At 36.8% G+C, this 22,484-nt stretch overlaps 1 protein-coding gene across 7 annotated transcripts in view; it reads left to right on the top strand.

The window, feature by feature from the left end:
- Positions 1–2,656: 2,656 nt before the first annotated feature.
- KLHL5 (kelch like family member 5) overlaps positions 2,657–22,484 on the top strand; it is a 60,483-nt gene continuing 40,655 nt past the window's right edge. For 3 of the 7 annotated variants that reach the window (XM_075499934.1, XM_075499935.1, XM_075499936.1), the window contains exon 1: positions 2,659–2,749. Coding sequence is in view for 1 of the 7 variants with exons in the window: in XM_075499939.1 (XP_075356054.1) it covers positions 19,111–19,487 (377 nt within the window). In the remaining 6 variants the exon portion in view is untranslated. Of the gene's footprint in view, positions 2,750–19,095; positions 19,488–20,789; positions 20,808–22,484 lie in introns of those variants that run through there. The other 4 variants (XM_075499933.1, XM_075499939.1, XM_075499937.1 and 1 more) reach the window with 4 other exon arrangements.

A 22,484-nucleotide genomic window follows, 5' to 3' on the forward strand; every position in this document is an offset into this window, starting at 1 on the left:
TGTAACGGTCCCCGGGCTGAGCGCGGGCTGGGGCGGGAGCCCGCGCCCCGCCGCGGTGGCAGCCCCGCCAGGCGGGGGCCCGGGGCCCTCGGCTGGGGAAAGTGCTGGCACCCGAGCGGGGAGGCGACGGCCTGATGCGGGACGGGAGGGCAGTTGTGCAGGGCAGGACGCCGGCGCGCACGGAGACGCGGGGGTCTGTGTCCCGCCGGGCGGGGTAGCCCCCGTGACTCACTAAATTCAGAGCGAAGATCCGGTAAAAGTGCACTTAACACACTAGGCTTTCAGGTATTTGCCCATTCGTTTGTCTCTTAACCTTCACGATCATAGCATGAAATAGTGGAAAAACTAATTTTTTTTTTTTGACACTGGTCGAACAGAGTAGAGCAGCGACCGAAATACCGAAATGGGGATTGATGTTATTACACGGGAAAAAAAGAAGTATAAGTGTTGAACATCAAACGACTGCTGTTTATACATATTATTGGTTCATGTTTTTACTTTTTGTGGCTTTGGGCTTTGAACTTGCACTCGTTTAGCTGTGTGAACAATGATGTAGCTTAGCAGTCCAGCTGAAGTCAAGCCATCTGTGGCTCATTATCGGGGGGTTCAAGCAGTAATGTCAGTTTTTAGCCAGTCATGCCAGAACAGTAAAAAGGGGAGGCTTGGGTTTGTTAGTTTCTTTTACTTAAAAGTTAATTATGAAATCCTATAAGCTAAACTCCAAATACAGTCTTATTTTCAAGTAAAAACTATCAAGTCTTCTTACTAGCATGAATAAGAATAAAAATTTGAAGTCATGGTTATGTCGGTGTAGCTTTTGTATCTAGACAAACTGTGCATTGTGGGGATGGATCCTTTTCAAAAACAGATCACAAGATGTGTTTTCATGAGCAGTTCATTAATTTTGCCAGAAAAGACCTCTGATCATTTCTCATTAAGGTATTTTTGCATGAGAATTTCCAGAGGCGTATGTGGATGAATGTTTTTAAAAACAAACAAACAACCTTGTTCTTGAACTTCATAGGTGCATTCCTGATAGAGGAGATTGTGTTCCCATCTTATGTTTTTCCTGTTTTCCACTTCCTGCACAATGCTAAGGAGCGTAAAGCAGGATAGAACCAAAATAATAACCCTAATCTGAGTCAGATAGTGTTTTCCTCTGCCATGTGTCAGCTTCATTGAACTGTCCCTCAAGTATGTCCTCTGGATGGGCAGGTCTACTGCCAAAGCCAGCATGTGTACACCATGGCAGTAGATTTTAACACGTTGTGTTACACAGAAATGCAATGACTGCAAATTTAAAATAGAAAAGAATTTGAGTGAAGATGAAAAAATCTTCCATTAGACCATTATGGTCAAACGGTAATTGCAAACTGTCGCTAATAATGATAATTCGTATTGATGAGCTTGTTCCGACTCTCTGGACTTTTCTATCATCAGTGCTTTTAAAAAGTTTGCTCTTTGGTTGTGTTGATGTGTTGTGTTTTTGTGATGTAATTCAGTGTTTCATGATGTGGTAGGTTACCTAATCAGACCTAACATGGCCCAATAATGAAAGTTTCTACAGCTCTTAAGAAATTACAATGTGATTTTACATTTCCCTTACAAAACTCTTACAATGGGAAAGTTTGCCTCCTCCCCTATCAATTAAATTGCTTTTTATTATAGCAATCTTACCAAGCAGAAGAATGCATTAGTTACAAACCTAACTATCCACTGTTTGCTTTTTTTCATAAGAACAAAATCTTTCATTCAAAATTACCAACAGAGCAACTGCTGACCACAAATACATGTATTAATTGGCTGTATGGCCTTAAAAAATAATCATATAGGAGAGATGAGGTTACGTGCTCCAGATGCAAGAATGAGGTGATACTACTATTAGAGTAGAGGGTTCTTGCAGCTGATAAAAAAGATCAGACCATGAGAGGTCAAATACTACGTATCACATTATGCATGCAGGTGCCCTATGGGGCTACATTTTCTTTCACTTTAAAGTGCATATAGTCCCTTTGTTTGGTGCCAAGCCAAAAGTAGACACATACTATTTTAACAGGCTAGTTTTTTTGAATAGAGGTCTTACTTTGGCTGGAAAATTTTTAGTGGCCTGTAAATAGGAAAGGGTTGAGAACCACTGTAACAGTAAGTGTGAATTTTTATAGAGCTGCTCCATTTATTGAAGCATGTTTAGTGGCGGTACTTGGCTTTATTCACCAATACAGTCAATGTTACTATTTCACAACAGTGTTCAGTTTAAGTGCTTCATGTGGTAGAGCAATTCTTCACTGCTCTTCCCTTCATAGAATTACGGCTAGCCAAAGATAGGGGTGAAAATGCACTAAGGTTATTTAAAAAAAAAAAAAAAAGCTGTCTTGTAACCCAGTGCTTCTTGAGAGGTTATGTATTCAAATTTCATATTAATTCCCCCCCTGTTTTCGGAGTCTTTGTTGATGTGTATGTAACTTGAAGTTGTGGAAGGAACTAAGGTGACAGTTGTGCAGTGACATGGTTTTATCGCCTTCCTCTCAGAAAGTTTAGGAATCACAGGACAAATGGAAGGAAGTTCTATCTGAATAGAGTAGGCAATCTGCTTTCAAGATTTTTTTTCCCAATGGCTGGTTCTTATTTGTTTGCACTGTTATTTTTCTGCTTCTAGATTTTTTTTCTGCTACCTCAAATTTTTGGAAAGAGGAAGACAAATGGAATTATATGATTCTTTGAACACCTAGAGATCATTCCGGTACTATAGGTAATTATTGTATTTACCCAATTCGAACAGTAAGTTATGCTACAAGGAATGTGATTTTAGCCCGCAAAGGTACTGGGTCTTCCTTACACCTGAAATTTCATCTCTTTTGTGTTATACATCTTGTGAGGGCTTCCTTCTGGAGAGCGTACACAAGCAGAAATTGACTTTGCTTTTGTGGACTTCACATCCTAATGTTTGGAACATTTTTATGTGATTTCGTCACTTCTGCTCTTTATCAAAGCATGCTGTATAGAAGGCTGTCAGTATTACTATAAAGTTCAATTTTAATATTTTCAAAATGCATGAGAAGCCTCTGACTTTGAATCTTTTAATCATTCTAGGAAAAACAGGAAAAGTTGATACTGAATCTGTGAGAGAAAATACTGCTTTAGAGAAATGCTTGTGAATAGAGGCCCACCGACTGCACAGTCAAATCTCATTACTCCAATAATACTGACTGGCTTTCACTTTCTTTCATTTTTTTAGCAGGAAAGCAGTAAGACTGTTCTAAGCTAAAGTAATTTTCAAAGGGAATAGCTTTGACATTTACACAAAGCAAAGGGATAAAAGAATGTTGAAAACATGAATACATGCAAGAATCTAGCTTTATCTGAACTCTCTGTAAAGTAAAATACTGCTGAAAAAATAGTGGTGAGGGTGAGAAAAGCAGTCCAATTAATTTAGGAATACTAGGTTTTACTAAAATGAAAAAATCTGCTTTCTTGACTGTGAGATCTCTCTGCTTTGGGAATGTTGATAAAGAAACTCCTTTATTGTCTAGAATTTATTCATGTCATGATACAAATGCAGAAGGGGGACGGTCTTTCTCGCTGTTCGTGTCATCATCTGTCACATCACTGGCAATTTACCATATACATAACATTTTTAACAGTAGATGCTTTAATTTGTTCTGTTGTGTATTTTTCTACCTCTCTGGTTCTTGATAAACTTTTTGGCATAGTATATTGTATTGTTAATTGTATTTTGGGGGGCTGTAACCTTTTACTAGTTTTCCAGGAGCAAGAATTCTAGAGGAATGTTGCAGTTCTACATGCTGGAATAACAGGAAGTCTCTTTCAAATAAATTTAGCCCAGAATGATAGCTGAGCACCAGCTGCAGTGTCCTTTGTGGCTATCTGCTGAGACAGTTCTAGCCTAGAAGTACACGACTCTTGAGACATAATTTTTATTAAGGGTGATGACAAAGCGCTTGATAATTCTGGGTGTAGTTATTACAAGGTCTTGCTTTTCTTTGGGCATTTTCTGTGCGTGGCCATCACGCTCATGAGTTGAGAATCATGAGTTTGGGAAGCTTAGAGTTTGAGTCCATTGCCATCCTCTCATTTCTTTGTACTGCTCCTTATTAAACTGTTGGGAGAAATTTCAATATTCTTACTTTCTTTTGTATAGATTAATTATAAATTTCTTTCATATTTCAAATATTCACTTCTCCCCCCATTCGTGCGCCAAAAAAAGCTATTGTGTTTTTAGTTAGTATAGTGAGTATTTGGGTTAAATGAAATTCATCTTTATAAGCTTCTAGTACTTAGAAACATATATCAAAATAGCGCTTTAATATTCCTGTTTCTCTGGTCCCAAAGAAGAAAAAGCTTGTAAGACACCTAAGGAGCTTGTTCCAAGTTTATGGTTGCCAAAGTGGTACAGACTTTGGCAAGTAATTGGCAGTCAAACCTCTGGCACTAGCTACGGTAATCATCAGTACCAATAACGGGGAAGTATTTGGTGTTATGTTAGTCTACTGTGCGTTTTCCTTCAATGCAGGCTTATATAACACCAAAACAAGAACCTGTTTCTCACTCTGCATTGCTCTCATCAATACCAAATATTTTAGTATTGCAATGCATATTGCATTGCATAGCAGTATTGCATAGCTTTTGGTACCTGATGCTGCAAACTTAGTGCCCAGAGGGGGTTGGGAGGCACCTGCTTAAGCTTGATGCCTTCCTCTGTCTTTACTCAGGTCTGATAAATTAAAAGCATAGGGTTATAAAGAACATGAGAATGAAACTTAAACAAGTGTCAGTCAGTCTTCCTTCAGGTGCCTTGAGATTCAGCTCTGTCTACAAAGGTATTGACACTGTTTTATTTATCCTCTCCCTTGTCTGTTTAGAAGCCTTTCCCAGACAACCTGTTAACCCAACAGCAATGATAATCAGAAAATTATCATCATTGAGTCATATGTATGGCATCAAGCAATTGGGGAAACCAGTCCTTCTTGAATGCTATATTTTCTGGGAAATAATAGGCTTTATTTAATTTCTGGTCATAAAGGATTGACTTCCAGTCAGGTTTTTTTCCCTCTTCCTTTTTTTCCCTTTTTTCATTTCTTTCCCTCCTTGGTCAATCTATATCCTTATTGGTAGCTTCCACCATAGATGACATCAACACTTTTCTGACCTTTAAAAATTATTAGAATTGCTAAGGTTCCCCAGAAATTATTTTGAGGACAGACTTTTTGTTTTCATTATTTTGCAGTAGTTCAAAATGGAGTAGCTCCACTTACCAAAATAGCTGACCTCCTCCAGATTGTCAGAAGTTTTAGACTTGGCTGCACCTTTTTCTCTAGTGGTCATGGAAGTTAAAAAGAATTTCAAACAAATGCCAAAATGTACTCCAAAGAGAAGGAACTGAAAAGGTGGATCACTGTGGGAGAAATCCTTATTCCCATCTTACTGCAAGGTAGAATGACTAATTATCAAGCAGGGCTGCTGATTAATAATTATGTCTTATGGACTATGCTGGCGTTTTTCCAGAGGACAAATATCTGTAAAGTTGAGAGAGATACTGACTTCAATCTGTTCAGAGGAATACTTTGCCAATTAATTACCTCTTCTGGCAATTCTAGGTGCAACTGATGTTAAAAATCCGGATGTCTTCCATAACAACAGGATATACCTTGAAGAAGAATTTTTGATTAGTAACTTGGATTCTTCCAAGGGCACCCATCAGATTTTCAGAATTAGTGGAAAACTGTTTATAAAATTGTACAAGATGTTTTTGTAAAACAGTTAAATTTAAGGCAGAGTGCTGGCTTCATCACTTCTAAAATGTGTCTGGATAGACTTGTCTCTCTGCCTTAGCTGATACTTTTGTCAAAATAGTCAATATGCATTGTATTGACTCTATTTAAAAGAATTTAACTTAATTTAAAACTTAATAAGAATTTAACCAACTTCCTTAAAATTTGCAATGCTTTCCAAGTCAAGAAATTGCCACTTAAATCAACATTCTACTTTTATTTTGTGAAAACTCATATGGCCTTGTATTACACATTCAGTGGTGGTGGTGGTGGTGGTGTCCTGGAGGAGTATATCAATTGTTCTAGACATATTTTTAGATATAGAATATAAGTGCTTTCCTACTTAAAGGATAAATACCTTTTTAATTTTCAGAAATGTCACCACTTACAGTTTCAAAAAGCCACAGCTTGCCCAAGTGTTTTGCATAATTACAGCCTTTTAAGCCTTTGAAAAATGTCTTGAAAATGTAAGGTGTTTCTCATGCCTACACTTACTGGATTTTATATGGGGGAGAGGAGAAGCAGAATGTGTCTTACCTAGAAAGAGTGAAAGCCTAAGTAACTAACAAGAGTGCTGTGGACAACTTCATCTTTTCAGACCTGTTTCTGATAGTCTTTCCTTAATTATTTCCTGTGGGTTGCAATTGAAGACTTTTTGTTGAGCTAGATAGGCTTCCTGTCCCCAATGATAAAGCAGTTCTCACCTTGGCGAAGCATTACACCAGCAGCATTGGAAAGGCCAACATTAAATGAAATATTAATTCATTTTGTGAAACGCTGGGTATTAGGAGGTCAGAACCGTGATTATTTCTTTCATCACTCTGTTTTGTGATGATAGTATTCCGTGTTTGGTTAAAAAGAAATCCCTCTCCTCCAATCTCAGTTCTGATTAGAACTTAAACCTGTAAGAAGAGAGGCTCTGCAGAAAACACTTTCTTTACTAACTAGTATCTGAGGTACAACTTTCTTCTGAAATGCCATATTAATAGCAATTACCAACAAGAAAAGAAAAAGAAAAAACCCCCAATCTTTTGAAAATCTAAACACAAAACATAAGAAATAGTTCAACTTTGCAGGAGTAGGTTTTCGGTTGAGTGAAATGTTTCTATTTTTAAGCTATTTCTGCTCTATCTGCTTCCTAGTAGTTTTCCTGTAGTTCTCTCTTCTCATCTTTTTAAATCAGTTTAATTAATAGGCAGTATATTTTAAAAGCTGGACTTAGATGGAGCGGAATATATTTCCTATTCTTCCTTCCATGTTTCTCACATTTTTTTCAGAATAAGTGAGAGAGTGTCATAGTATGATGTACTTACGGTTTTGTAACCCTTTCATGCTCAGGGTTACTTAGCAGCAGCCATATTCTCAACTGCAGGAACGGTTTAAACATGACATTTTTAATATTGACTTTGAATGGGAAGATCTTGTAGCCTGTCGAACTATAAGCAGATTCACTTTCTAAGCACTCCTTTTTTTTTTTCTGGCACTTTTGAATCAATTTTCTGTATAATTTTTCATAAAAGGGAAAGAGCAATGAAGGAAAAGAAAGAGAGAAAGGAAAAACCTGTGGTCAGGTCTTTATACCATCCTGCTCTCAAAAATTTCTTTCAAAGTATGCTAAGCTATTGTGCAATCATAGCTATTCAGAACCAAAAAAAGGAGAACTACATTATCTCAAACCTCTTTTAGGTTATTTTTTTAAAATTCTGGTGGTTCTTCTGATTTGTCTTCATCTCTTCCACCTCCCCGCCTTTCTCCAATATGTTATGAAGCTGTAAGAGGAAATACTGATAACATTTTTATATGGGCTATAGAGGCAAGATGATGACTTAATCTGTCTAGTTCAGATTTCAGTTGAGTTGGGTGGAAATAGTATCATTCGTTATTAAAAAAAAAAGTACATACCATTCTTACACTTACTGTAGCCTCAATTTCAGAGCCAACAGAACTTGTCAAAATCAGGATAAAGTATACCTGTAGAACAGATGAAATATTCAAAGCACCTGCTATGTAATATGGTACATATTCATAGTGTACAATAAGACAAGAATCAAGTCCAGAGAGGTTTACTAACCTGACTGTAAAAACCACGAATGGTAATATGGCTGTATTACCAAATTAATTAAATGTTTACAAGTAGCATGTATGTGGTGAGGAGACATAGGAGAAGCTCACAGGAAGATGAGGTTTCTGTCAGTGGTTTTGGTGATTAGATTGTTTGCAAGCAAGTTCTTACTTGTTACAAGAGTAGACATTTTATGTTGACTTTTGCACAAATAAGCTGTTAGCCTGACAGTTGCCTTCCAGGTAAGTAAAGCATTCTATATTGATTATTCGTTATAAAGAAGTATTTTTTAATATTAAATGATCACGTGGTCCTTGCCAAAGATGAAATCAAAGTTTAAATCTTGCTTTTTTATGTGCAGTAAGAGAAATGGTGTTTTGGATGTAAATGTAATCACAAGCTTGTGCATTCAAACTGTAATTAAAACATTAAGAAAGTAGAGCATTTAATGATGTTATCATAACTTGATAAGGCTTGGCAAGCTCTTCAAGAACCATAGCATTTTAAGCTTGGAAGTATTTTCCAAATAAATAAAAGTAATTAACTAAAATTAATCTATGAGTTTATAAACATGTGGGCAGATCAAGTGATAAGTAGTAGAACTCTTTTGTACCTCCTCTCACTTCTTGATAATTTTTTTTAATTAACAAATACAAATTTAAATTGCACCTTTGCATAAGAAATTGACTGATGTTTTGACCAAAGAACAATTGTACTTAAAGCAGATTAAGTAATAGTTTCAGTAAATATTCAAACATTATTGTTTGAAAACTTACAAGCTCAATGAATGAGAAATACTTTTTATAAATATTGAAAGCTAAATTGGGAATTCTTAGAATTTTGCGCTAATGGGGAGGATAGATGGGCAAACGATTGCAGACCACCTAAATCTGATGAGATCCACATGCAGTAGTATAACATGTTAGTTTTGTATTTCCCTTAAGATTTAGCCAGAGTTGATAGGAGAGAAAGAAAAAACATTTGGTAAGCAAATAATGAAAGTTTTTTTTCTCAATTATGCCTTCTCCTTTTGACAGTTTAGCCATCTGGGTTAATGAGTTTTCTCTTTTTTGAGCATGCTACTTTGGTAGTGGACCTCATGCCCCTTGGAGTGCCAACAGTTTGGATTAGTATCCTGTGTTCCTTCTGGCAGTTTGTTTATGTTGCTGTTGTCTACTTCTCACTCTCTGTGCAGAACAGGAAATGTTTTAGGATTCCTGTAAAAACAGGAGTGAGGCAGCTAAGATGGGGATCAGTATGCCTCTTAGGATAGCTGAACAGTTAACTCTGCAAGTACTTTAATGATTTAAAGGTTTAATAGGTGGTCTAGATTTCTACCATTGTTGCCTTCTTTCTCAAGGTCATTTTAGTTTTACACATTGTGGAAGGGTAGGAGCTCATAGTGGTGTTTGCACAATCAATCAGATATTGTGATGATTTCTGTTCTACTTTGTTTCTAAATCCTGGGCTTAGGTGATACGTAGCCACTCAAGCTAAGGCAGTTGTGCATACTCAGGAGCAAAAGATATGCAGCTTATGAGTTCCCCAGATGAGTTGGCTTTATGTCTTTTGGTTTATCAGTTCCTCCCTAATAACATTTCTGTCTACTTGCCAATTTCAGTCAAACTCTGACAGAATGGAGCCCTTATTGTGTTCAAATTCCTGAAAGGTTTTGAAAATATGGATAGGTAGGGAAAGCCAAATAAGTAATACTGCTTGACCTGCAAGCTGATGAGCCCATCTGCTTCTGGGTCTGAATACGATAAAGGATTTGCTTGTCCTTCCTGTCCTGGTACTTAGTAGGGAGGGATATGCGTGCATGTGGGTGAGGGAGACTATGTGAGATGAAGCACGCAAGAGAACTGGAGTTATTGTTAGAAGAGCTTGTAAAATAAATAATAGTGGGGAACCTGAGATTACTTCTGCATGAAACTGCAGAGACAGAATGGAGAACCTAAGAAACCAGTTTTCTGATTATGTTTAGGAATGCATGGTGACTTGATACGTAGTTTAATCTGAGATTTAATAGTATCCAAATACAGAATTAAAGGACATTTTTCCTTATGTGTCTCAGATACATATTATTTTAAGCAACATTGACCCAAGGCAGAGGACTGGTTTTGTTTTAGAGTGAAGGGGATAATTAAATGTACTGTTATTTGTTCTGCATGGTTTTTTCCTAATAATACTTCCTTGAGCCAAATCACTGGTAAAATCAATGGAAACCTTTAATTAACATCTCTAATTTAATTATGTTGCTTTTACGACTTTGTGAAGCTTATTGTAACATGAAAAACCTATCGTCAAGATACGATGCTTGTAATTAAAGCAAGTAATACAAGGCATTTTATTGTGTATTTATAAACAGATATATGTATGATCCAATTTAAACATCTCTGGGACTATTTGATTATGAATACTGCTCTCTGGTATCGATCTCTCATTTCAGTGGTTAATTTCAGATTTACAGTTACCGCTGTAAATGTCACTTGTTACGGAGAAATAGGATGAAAGAGTTGGGTTTTCTACTCTACAAGACAATAGTTTCTAGTAATGTGTATCTGTCAGCTACTTGTGTGTCTATAATTATAAACAGGATTTTTATTAGAGATTGGTGATAGTTCATCTCACAAGTCCTTAATTGGAATATGAACACTTAAATGCCCTTTTAAAAATCTTTACTATAATACATATATTTCGTAAGAAATTGAGATAATTTTTTTGTGTGGCATTTCTTGCATAGCCATTGCTTCGTCTGTGTTCAATGGACTGTATAAGGAGCAGTCATCGCTGACAAGCTGAACTGGAAAAATGCTCTTCTGTACTGTTGTATTAAAGTAAATCATATATATTTAGAGTTGGCATAGAAAATCTTAATACCATACTGGAGGAGGGAAGAACATGTGCATCCTTTTGATAATGTTCTAACAAAATGCTTCAAAGTATTTCTTTAAAAAGTAAGGCAGTTATTACTTTTTGTTTATATGTATAAAAGATGAAAGAAATATTTCATTTAGCAGGGGGATAAGAATAACCTGTTATGGAACAACATTTTCATTCAGTAGTGTGGAACCGATGCGTTGAATTCCTTACATCCTGTACATCTAGTTACCCTGCTTGGCAGTCATCTTCTGTACTTGTAAGGATCATAACCACAAACTGGCAGTAGATAAAAATGTTTTCTTTTTTATCTGTCTAACCTTGAGCTTACCAAAATGGTTTATTTCTGTCCAGCTGGTACTTTTAAGGCTCTGATGGCATAAAGGCACTTAATCAATGTGAGTGCACAAGCAGAATTAGGGTGCTCATTTGATAGGTTATGTTTCTGTCATATTACTTGTATGATAAACGCAGATTGTTATTAATTAAAATAATTCTTTACTTGTCATAGCAGCCATTCCTATAAAGTCAGTTTAAGGAAGGGAAATAAGTCCATGGAATAAGTAGATGATGGTCAACTAGATATTTGACTTCTCTTTTGCCACCTTACAAACATGTCACAGAATCACAGAATGGTTGAGACTGGAAGGAACCTCTGGAGGTCATCTGGTCCAACCCGCCCTGCTCAAGCTGGGTCACCAAAAGCAGGTTGCCCATGTCCAGACAGCTTTTGAATATCTCCAAGGGTGTAGACTCCACTACCTTCCTGGGCAACCTGTACTCAGTCATCCTCACAGTGAAAAAGTGTTTCCTTATGTTTAGGTGGAACCTCTTGTGTTTTAGTTGTTGCCTGTTGCCTCTTGTGCTATCACTGGAAACCCCTGAAAAGAGCTTCGTTCCATTTTCCTCGCACGTTCCCTTCAGATATTTGTACACATTGATGAGGCCCCCCTGAGTCCTCTCTAGGCTAAACAGTCCCAGCTCACTCAGACTTTCATAGGAGAGATGTTCCAGGCCCTTCATCATCTTAGTGGCCCTTTAGGTGGACTCTCTCCAGTATGTCCATGTCTCTCTTGTACTGAGAAGCCCAGAACTGGACACAGCGCTCCAGGTGTGGCCTCACCAGTGCTGAGTAGAGGGGAAGGATCACCTGCCTCATCTTGCTGGCAACACTGCTCCTAATGCAGCCCAGGATACCAGTAGCCTTTTTTGCTGCGAGGGCGCATTGCTGGCTTATGTTCAACTTGGCAACCACCGGTTCCTTTTCCGCAAAGCTGCTTTCCAGCTGGGTGGCCCCCAGCATGTACTGGCGCATGGGTTTGTTCCTCCCCAGGTGCAGGATTTTGCACTGCTCTTTGTTGAACTTCATGAAGTTCTGAAGGCCAATCTTGCTAGTAAAGACAGAGTCAGAGGGCATTCAGCATCTCAGCCTTTTCCATGTCCTGTGTTACCAGGGCCCTGCCCTGTTCAGCAGCAGACCCACATTTTCCCTGGGCTTCCTTTTGTCACCTGTGTACCTAAAGAAGTCCTTCGTGTTGCCTTCGACGCCCCTTGTGAGATTCAACTCCAGATAGGCATACAGTGGTAGAATTCTTTGTATTGCAAGGATTTTTATGAGAAGTTCTGTTTGACATCTATGATGTTACGCACAATTGGGTTCCTAAAATGTCATAAGTGCGTGTCTTGTGTAGATGTAACATTAATTCTTGAAGCTAAATAAAAGTTCTGTTTTTCATATTAATGTCTCATTAATATGGTTCTCATAAACATTAATTTGATACTTATAAGCATTGATATGATTCTTATAAGCATTCTGCCTTTTAGTGTGATGATTGTTGATTTTATACTTTGATCATTTGTGTTGCCTTTCTTTGAACCCTCTATTCTGCAACACTGTTTTTGAGTTGCAATGATCAATTGCACACAAGGAATTTCAGATGAGGTCACACCATTTGTTTTATAAATATGTAATAAAATACGATATCCTCATATATTATCCCTCATGCAGCTGAAAGTCTCAGTTGGGGGGTGGGTGGGTGTTAACTGAAGCTGCTAATTAAACAGAGGTCCTCATTGAGAGAGAAATAATGAGTCTCTTGAGCTATCTTTTGGTGTTAAATCATTCATTTAGAATGCTCAAGTCTCCATCTTGAAATACTTCGCTTCAGTAGCTATGGCATTGCATAGCTTGACATTTAAATACGGTGTAAACTTTTCGCCCACGGACTTTTATGTATTTCTCTTGGAAGTTTGTGTAGTCTGGCATGGAAGACTATATCTTGTATTACCTAATCACTTGCAAATCTACTTCTTCAGTATTCTTTTACAGTGTCATAATCTGGTAGTTTTCTATATGGGGCCTAATGTAGAACTGTGAGTACCTGTAATTTTGTACTAAAATGAGCATCCACTCTGCTGTTGACAATGTTGGTAGTGTTGTTCTTTACCCATTTTTCTGTGAAAACTGAATGCCTCATGGTGAAATAAAACTGCTGCTGTCTTGGAAAAATGTAAAAATATCTTCTTCAGTTTGCCTGCAAATTTGCCTACAAAGGTGACCTTGGCCGTATTTATATTATCTTGATAAAGGAAACTATTTCCATGTTATTTTGTTTGGATTTGCCACAGTCCTTCAATCTGTGGTATATGGCCTTTTGTAGCTTTACTAGGCAATACCTTCCTAAACTGGTTCTAAGGAATGGCTTTACTTTCAGCAGCACTTGACTTCTTTAAATATCTGGAGAACAGTGTTTTTACCACTCTTCCTTAACAGTGAGGAGATGATTTGTGATTTTCTAGAGGAGATGATTTGTGCTGGAGTATTACTGTCTCTAGATTGATGACGTTACCTTGTTTTCATTAGAATTGGAGATACCAATATTCCTGGAGTGTATGAAGTGGGAACCTTTTGCTTGTCTTAATCTTTGTGTGGCAGCTTGAGCCTTTTGGTACAGAAAACTGGTTTTGTGATTTGGGGATTGGCCTTTCACAGTGTTGTCCATTTTGTATTATAAATGAGTTTTAACTGAAAAACCACAGCTGACCTGATGGACTCTGCCGAGTACAAACTTTTTGAGGGTGAATAAGCTTTAAGGGACTTCCTGCGCTATGTACTCAGGAGTAGCTCTGCATTACAGTTTTACTTGTAGATGATGCAGTTCCTGATAATGCTTGGGTATTCTGTCTTGGATAGACAGAAGTCAATGTTAATGTTTTAATGTCAAAGAAATGTAAATGTCTTGGATCACAGCTATTGTTCTGTGTGAACCAGTATGATGATTGAGCTAAAAAAAATCTAGGATCTGACAGTGTAGTCTTCTATTACATAGGGAAGTCTTTCTCCCCCACCCCCATCTGAATAAAATAAACAGCAAACCAGGCTGTTGCTCTTTACAGGTCTTTTCATGCTACTGTTAAGCTGAGTGCTCTAAAGTCAGTGTTTCTAAACATATGGCTTGCACCACTCAAGGGAAATGTGCAATGCAAAGTGGCAGAAAGTTGCGATGCAGTGCCAGTAATTTGGCTGCAGCTCACTTCTGCCAGTCAGAACAATGAATTTAAGTACATACAGTCAGTAACTGTAGGGTGTTTTCCTCTTTTCTCCTAGATGAACTATGCTGTTGCTGCTGTAAGGGACTTTTCACATAACCATGAACCAGAAGTGTTTGCACTTATAAAAAACTTTGGGATAGGAAGTGATTATCGTTTTATAGAATCACAGAGCGTGAACATAGCTATCTTCCTGAAGTCTTTGTTGACCTATTTCTGTAATTTTGAGGCTGGAACACAGGAATAGGGAAGAAAAAAGAAAGTAAACATTTAACATTTCATTTAACATACGCATAGTTATGAGCAGAATTGCAGTTTGGGGTTTCTGTATAGCAGTTTTCTTTGAACAGTTACTTTAATGCTTCAAATTAATATTTTAAAGTTTACAAATCCCTTTTTAAAAAGTGTTAAATTTTGAATGCCTTTTAAGGCTGTGAGTATGCATTTGATTAATTGATGAACATCTTACGGTCAGTGAACCTTTCTTATGCTTTAGAATACGTATCTAGGATCGTTAAACATTGGCAATAATATATTACTTTATCACATCTTAATGAGTCTAGTTATGTCTAAAATATATCTTTTTATATTTAATGCTTTTGTTAAGCAGTATTTTTCCAAGAGAGGAACAACTCTTGCAGTCAAAACAAAGACTTTATCTAATTATTTTGACATTTTCATTCTTAATTGGCACTTAAAAGGATCATTAATATCTTCTAGGGACTAGCTGAGCCTTTATGCCCTTAGATCTTCAAGTTAAAAATGAATAATTTTAAATCCCTTTGACAGACTAAATACCTTGAAAATATCATATCTGAGTTGCCCTGAAGTTGAGCGGTGATAGCTTTTGAAGCCAAAACATAGCAGTGAGAGGAAAGATGTTACTATGAAGTGTGATGTTGAGATTCAAAGCTTAGAAGTGCCTCAAAGAAGTATACCATGGACGTATTTGTTTACTTGAAAATTTAACTGACTTCTTAGCGAAAAAGGAAAAGTCATAATGAATAAAAGCGCTTAGACCTGATTATTTAAATAATAATTTATCTGTATTTCCCAGTGATGTACTTAATATTTAGAGTGTATCTTACCTCAAAATATGCAGTAGAAGTATCTTAGGAGTAAAAATGTTGTCTAAATTTTAACTAGTTATGCTAGCTTGCAATCTTCCTTTAACACTTGTATGAGTAAACATACTCATTTTATCAAAGAATGTCAGTGTAGTAAAGTTTTTGGCTAGTAGAAGAAAAAAAATTGTATCTCTATGGAGATAAACTGTTCTGAAGATCTTGAAAAGAGCAATTTATAAAGCTGTAATGCTATGTTCTTGGTGTTACCTGTTTGCACAATTGCAGATTTAACATTCAGTATGCATTTAAATGTTTTCTGTTTGTTCACAAGGGAGAATCTGGGAAACTGTCCCCCACTGCTAACTGCAGGAATTTAGTACTTTGTGGAGCTGCTCATGTGAGAGAAGTCATGTACTTAAATGCTCAGGTGCTCCACTTTTAGGAATATCAATCTGATCAGTCGAAATCAGTTCTCAAAATTGTCTTCACAGTCAGCTTACACAACCTCATTAATGTGAACAGAATGATGTTCCCAAAGAGGACAGTGTACCTGTATTTAAAACGTTGTTATGATTCACCACAAAACAGAAAATGGTTATTCCATTGCAACAGTGACAAAGCTCAGAAAACATGGGTGTAAGCACTCTTGTTTTTTCATTAAATGAAAACTTTTGCCTGAGTAAATGAAAAAATATTTCAGAATCCTTGCAAAGTCTGTGTATACTGTGTTTGACTAAGATGGTACTATTCAGCTTACCTTTGTAGCAGGTTTCTCGGTAATGTGTTAGTGCATTATAAAGGCATATGATGGGAGGCCATAGACTAGCGGTGCGCATTTGGATTTGTGAGCACCAATCACTAGATGAGATGTCAAAGATGAGGTTTGGGTGGTCCTAGTAAGTGGAAGTCCTAACAGTTCATCGTTTCAGATCTCCTCAAAAGTCTCCTAGTTTTTATCAGGTCCCCTGCTGGGAGTTACCACATTATTCATAGTAATAAAGGTTGTCCAGCACAAGAAGAGGCCCTCAATTATTTCTGAGCAATGTTATCAATTTAAACTGAAGAATTAAGTGGCACTTGTCTCATCTTGTCGTTTGTAATACAAACTTGTATCTAATTTGTATGAAACAGAGAAACATTTTAGATATTTATGCAGTCTGTCTTAGAACTGTAATTTGGTATAGAGGAGTGAGAGTTTGTATAATCTAGAAAAATGAAAGAAAATAGAAAACAGTTTTATGTTTTGGTCTCTTAAAACTACAGCACATCTTGTTTTCTAATCTCTGTTTGAACCCATAGCTTCACAGCCGAAGAAAAGCAGTAATTAGGCTGTATTTCCCAGTAAGTCATGAGAAGGTGCTGAAGAAGCAGTAGAATCAGCAAATCTGCCATTGTCTTAGTAGGCTTGTACTGGGACAGTTTGAATTTTAAATGAGTCTCTTATACAAGAAGGAGAATCCAGGTCAGTCCTTATGTATAATGGATTTACCATACCAGCAGAAATAAAGGTATTTAAAGCTTACTTTTCATAGTTATGTCATTAATGAGTAATTAAAATAATGCTGCTATGATTAATGTTAACAAATACACCACTTGCTTGTCCTGCTTCTCTACCCGTGATGAACACCTGACACCAACACAAAATATAAGGAGAGGATAAATAAAAAGATGCCATTTTGTAATTACTTCTTAAGCTGTACTGTAGTTTCACCCAACTTGCAGTTACACAAATAATGGTGTTTGAACACTGCAGTTAAGCTTTTAACAATTAGCTGTATGTGTACAAGATGAGTAGCGTCTGCATGTCATATCATTTTGGTTAAACATCTGTACAATTTTTATGCTGATATATTAAATCATTATCCTTCTTAAATATTTCGCTGTTTGTCTGTGTTTAAATGAAATCCCCAGCAAAGATGGTAACAACTTTGTGTATTTACCTACTTAATCATCTCACCTTCCAAGTATCTTCCAACTGTTTTTTGGACATGCTGCAAAGGCCTTGGTATATAGCTTCTGGTAGGCCAGGATGCTGGCAAGGTACACATTCTGAAATGCAGCATCTCTTTGTAGAGAACAGCTGGAATGCTGTTTCTATAGAAATGAGCTTTGCTAGCATTTGTGAGAAGCACTTTTATAAATAACTGTGTTCTGAGCAATGATGGGTGAGCTTTCCAGGTTAAAACTAGCACTTTCAGCATTGTGGTTCCCAAGAAAATAGCACGATTTACTCCAGGCATTGAGTATGAAACAGAACGTTTGTGTTTTGGGTGGTGAAATTGGGCACTGTTTAACTTTTCGTATGGACTCTGCATATAACCTCTTTTAAAGAACACTGCAGGTATCGTGATTACAAGATCCCATCTTTTGTAGCTCATAATGTTCATCTGAGGGACAGTGACTTTCACTTTTGATGAAAACTGTAGGTAGAAAAGAAGCATTTCTTATAAATTTGTTGGATATGTATCCTGGAGAGTTGAACAGACTAACTGAACTGTGAAGACTGAAAACTAGATCTGTTTATGAAGGACTGATAAAATCCAGTGCGCCTCTGTTGTTCTAAAATTGTTATTACTATTTGCATGTGATTGGAATGAGTCTCAGCATTTTATACCTAACTGGCTCCATATGTCATAGAGGAAATAGGCTGGTTTTCATAGGAGACGTAAATTGGTCATTGTGTATTTTGTCCTTTTGGCTTTCTCTTCCTCATTCAAGTAAAAACTTTTGTTGGATATTTTAATACATTACATAAATTACCTATCTAGAGGGAATTCTGTCTCAAAAGTATGCATCTCTTTTTCACTGTTCCATCACAGTGCTTTTATCCTGATCTGGAACAGCTGATTGTCTATGGTCAGAAAGAAACCTTTTGAGCTGTTGTCTTTTGTTGTCTGTTTTGCAGGGGGTGTGTCTGGTGTCTTGGATAGTGACCAGTTAGCTCTTTCTTGCTTTTGCTTTTAGTGATGTGTAAGTGAATGGAAACCATTAGCTCATTTCAGGTAGAAATTTTCAGTTACTGCAGACCTAGATTTGAATCAAAGCACATCAAGATGAAAGACTCTATAACCCAGTACTAGTCCCTTGAGCCTTCCAGGCTGTTCTTGTCCTTTTTAAGTTAGTGCATGTCCTGTAATGGAAAAAATTGTTTACAGTTCAGTTTCTCCCCAGCATAATCAGTTATCTTTGGATTGGTTTTAAGTCTGTTCTGTAAATTTATTCTGTAGCAGTGCAGGAAGAATTTAATTTGCTTTTTGTGGGTTGGTTTTTTTTTTTTCCCCTCTGTAGTAGCAAGAGTTAACAGAATAAGAAGTAGAGATTCTAAGATGCAGTACAGGAATTACATTCTCTGTCATTTGTGGTTTAAGAAAAGGGGGTGGTATTCAGCTCTTGAAAGGGCTTTAATGAATACTGTTTGGTGTTTTTGAAAGCTAATGGTCAGAGGAGAGCAACAGAAACAGCCTTGGAGCTTTTAGGGTAAACTGATTAGCATTTTTCCTGATTGAGGTGATTGTTTTATCCTCCTCTTTTTATCTCAGGATTTTTCACCGTCTATTGCCTTTTGTTTATATTCAAATGACATACCGTTAAAGAAGCCTTTTTTATATGAATGCAATGCTTTCTCTCCTCCTTCTGTAGAAAATCTGCTTGCCACAGACAGGCAGAGCATGTGTTTCTCTTGTCTTGGTTGGGTGCACAAATCTTCTTTTATGTGTGCTGCTTCTTACCCTGTTGCCTAGACGATCACTGGCTTTCACTAAGGATGTCTGGTTCTCGTAAAGAGTTTGACGTGAAGCAGATTTTAAAAATCAGATGGAGGTGGTTTGGTCATCAGGCATCAGCCCCTAACTCCGCAATTGAAAACCACCAGGGAGGCTTCTGGAATAGAGGACAAAATGTAACAACTGGTGGCACAAAGTTTTTAGATTCGGGTAACCTACCTTTAACATCAGTTGGTTACAGAAGGTCCAGCCAACAGGATTTCCAGAATTCACCTGCTTGGCCAATGGCATCCACCTCAGAAATCCCTACATTTGAATTCTCAGCAGAAGACTGTGGAGGTGCACGTTGGCTTGACAGACAAGAAACAGATGATAGAGCAAGTGAAGAAGAAAATGAATCGGACAGCAGTTCGTGCAGGTTAATTATTACTTTCCTATTGTGAGAAATGTGTTTTCATTTAATGTTTACAGATAACGTGCATATATAGGCTAGCCTTTATTCTAGATTAAAATGCTTCAGAAACCTAGCAGCTGCTGTGCATCAGAAACAGAAAATGATTTATAATCAGGGTTCTGTGTGTTTACTAGGACCTTTTTAAAAGGCAGCTTTAGTCAATGTGAATAAATAAAGTGCAAATGTGGATGCACTCACTTGTGTTTTAAATAGTATACCAAGTACATGCTGCTATGAACAAGGTATTGTGCATTACGTGGTAATGTTACAGGATGCTTTCTAAATTATTTTGAAGTGACGCTGATTGTTTAGTTATGCTGAGAATTAGTCCCATGCCTGTTAGGAGAAAACTATGAAAATGTAAGCTTCTTGTGACTCTTACCTGATGTTTCCACATGTTTCTATAAATGAGGGAGATGAAACTGTAAAAAATACTTAGACTATGAAACAGATATTTTTTTTTTCTTGTGCATGTGCAACTTGAAGGAAAAAAAATTTCATCTATTGAAAGCCAACCAATTTGTGCTTTAAAGTGATTGCAGTTATCTGCCCAGGTGTCTTAAACTGTGTATCTAGCTTAAAAAGAAAAAATGGTTTTATTGTGTCTATAAAGATGTTTTGGCATTCTTCTCTTACATATCTTTACTAAAGACGAAACTGTAAAATTTGTTATGACATGTCTTAAATGACAGGTGTTTACCAGTTGTTGTAAATTAGGCAAGTTAAGTATCAGTTTAATTCTTTTATTTCCTTTTACTGCTTAAGTCAGCCATTCTTTACTAAAAGTATTTTTCCTGTTTTATAGTGCACGTAGTGCATAATAGTTAGCTTACCATTTCAAGTAAATTTTATCATGTTTGCTTTCTCGCTTTTAAGATAACTTTACGATGATAAGGCATTTCAGAAAGTATGGCTGTTTGAAAGGGTACGCTATTTAATAAAGCCTATTAAGGACAGGTCAATCTAGTTATAGCAGGTTTAGTGTTTTGCATTCCCTAGGAGAAGAATCCATTTAGTGCAAGGGCAAGGTAGTCTATAATATAAACACTGACTATATACGGTTTATATAACCTTTAAAGATTCAAGGAAAGGAGGGAGGGTAAAAATGCTCAGGAGTCAACACAGTCTATTTGCTTTTATCACTGAATGGCAAAAGTACTAGAATTACAGGGAAAGGAAATCCTGCATACTGATGCTTCGAAACAGCAGTCTTACTGTGCTGCAACAACTATATAGCTATAAATAACATATCTCTGAAGAGGTCCTATTTTAAGTGATTTTCAGGTATGAATTTTTAAATACCTGTGTCACTGGATAATATATATGATATAGGTGTAACATCACCTTCCATTTCAGCAACATCTACTCGTGATGTGAAATTTTTATGTACAGTATTACCCCAAATAGGATATTCTCACCATAGCAAGGCAATCTGTGTAGAAAAAACATGTAATTTTAAGAGATAAATGTGTAGATTGAAATTACTACATATTTGTCCTTAATTGTAGGAGAACTACTTACATATGAAAAAACTAATTTGTTACTTTGTAGAATTGGAGAAGTGCAGATACTTATTTAGGGGGTGTGAGAAGTCTATATAGCATTGGGGGTTTTTTGGGTGGGTGTGTTGTGTTTTTTGGGTTTTTTGCAGGTGGAGTTGTATACTACAGGCAATGCACGTAGGATTTGAACTTAGTAAATTTGAAGTATCTTTTTAATTATGTGCTTAATAATCTGTAGCATCTAGAGTTATTTGTAATTCCTTTATTGTCTTGTAATTCTTGCTAGTGTTTTACTTTCATGCTTTAAAATAAATATTTTAGATAAATTTTGAGTTCAGCATTGGTACAATTTAATATGTAACTAATGGTAATGTAAGAACTTGCTTTGTATTGTTATCTGTATCTCTGGTCTCATGGGGAGACTGTACTTAAACCATGTTTTGTTCACTCGCTTTGTTAAGAATGTATGTAGTCTGCCCAACAGCTTATAAGTCTGCCTAACAGCTGGAATTTTTCTGATGTTAAGAACTTAATTAAATGGTCTTTTTTATTAGTCTAAAATATAGCTTCTTATCTATTGACTTGAGGAAAAAAAAAAACCAACACTTTCATCTATGTAGTTTTCAAAGGGTGCTTTTCCCCTATGAAAATCCTGTTACCTCCATTAAAAACAAATTGCGTGTATGAAAAAATCCTTTTTTTAAACTTTTGTAGAAGCTATGGAGTTACCTTACTTCTTCACTCCTCTAACTTATTGCCCAGTTAAAAGCCCTAAAAGCATGAAGTGACAGAAGCAGCTCTACTGCTTTGTGTGTATCAATCATCCTTCCTCTTTGCCATGTCATATAGCACAGGTAGAAAAGCATTAAGATCAGGTCTTTGTCATTATGAAAGCTTTAGATCATTACGTGATTCATGTAGAGGAGAGCCACTGTAGAATTCATTTGTTATTAGTATAGAGCTTGGTGGCATACGGAATAAGCAAATTCCAAGTTTAGTACCAGATCTTTGACAAAGGCTGCATCTGAGATGCAAACAGATATCCGGATTCAGGGATCAGAGCTAGTCTGCTATAATGCTGTTCACATACTCCTATGTGTTGTTTGTAACCAGCTTTAGCGTGAATGATTGTTTACTGGGCCAGTCAGGCTTGAATTCTTTTGCTGGTTTTCGTCTCCTAGATTTCCTCTATTGCTGCTGTTTGTTAACTCTCCTACATTCCTGAGGTGATGGTCATCATTTTGGATTTGTACACTTTTTAAAATTTTCCAACAGCTGTGCAGACTGTTGTGTAGCAAATTTAAGCCTATTAGCAATAGATTTCTTTTTCTTAACTTTCTGTGGGTGCCTTAGCAGCAGTCTACAGACCTTGAAGGCACAGTGGATATCAAGCTAAAAATACCTAGAGCATACCTAGTATGCAGAGTATCGTATCTGGTTCGTTTCACCCAGGCATACA

The sequence above is a fragment of the Mycteria americana genome, chromosome 4 (assembly GCF_035582795.1).
Source record: "Mycteria americana isolate JAX WOST 10 ecotype Jacksonville Zoo and Gardens chromosome 4, USCA_MyAme_1.0, whole genome shotgun sequence".
Taxonomy (NCBI): domain Eukaryota; kingdom Metazoa; phylum Chordata; class Aves; order Ciconiiformes; family Ciconiidae; genus Mycteria; species Mycteria americana.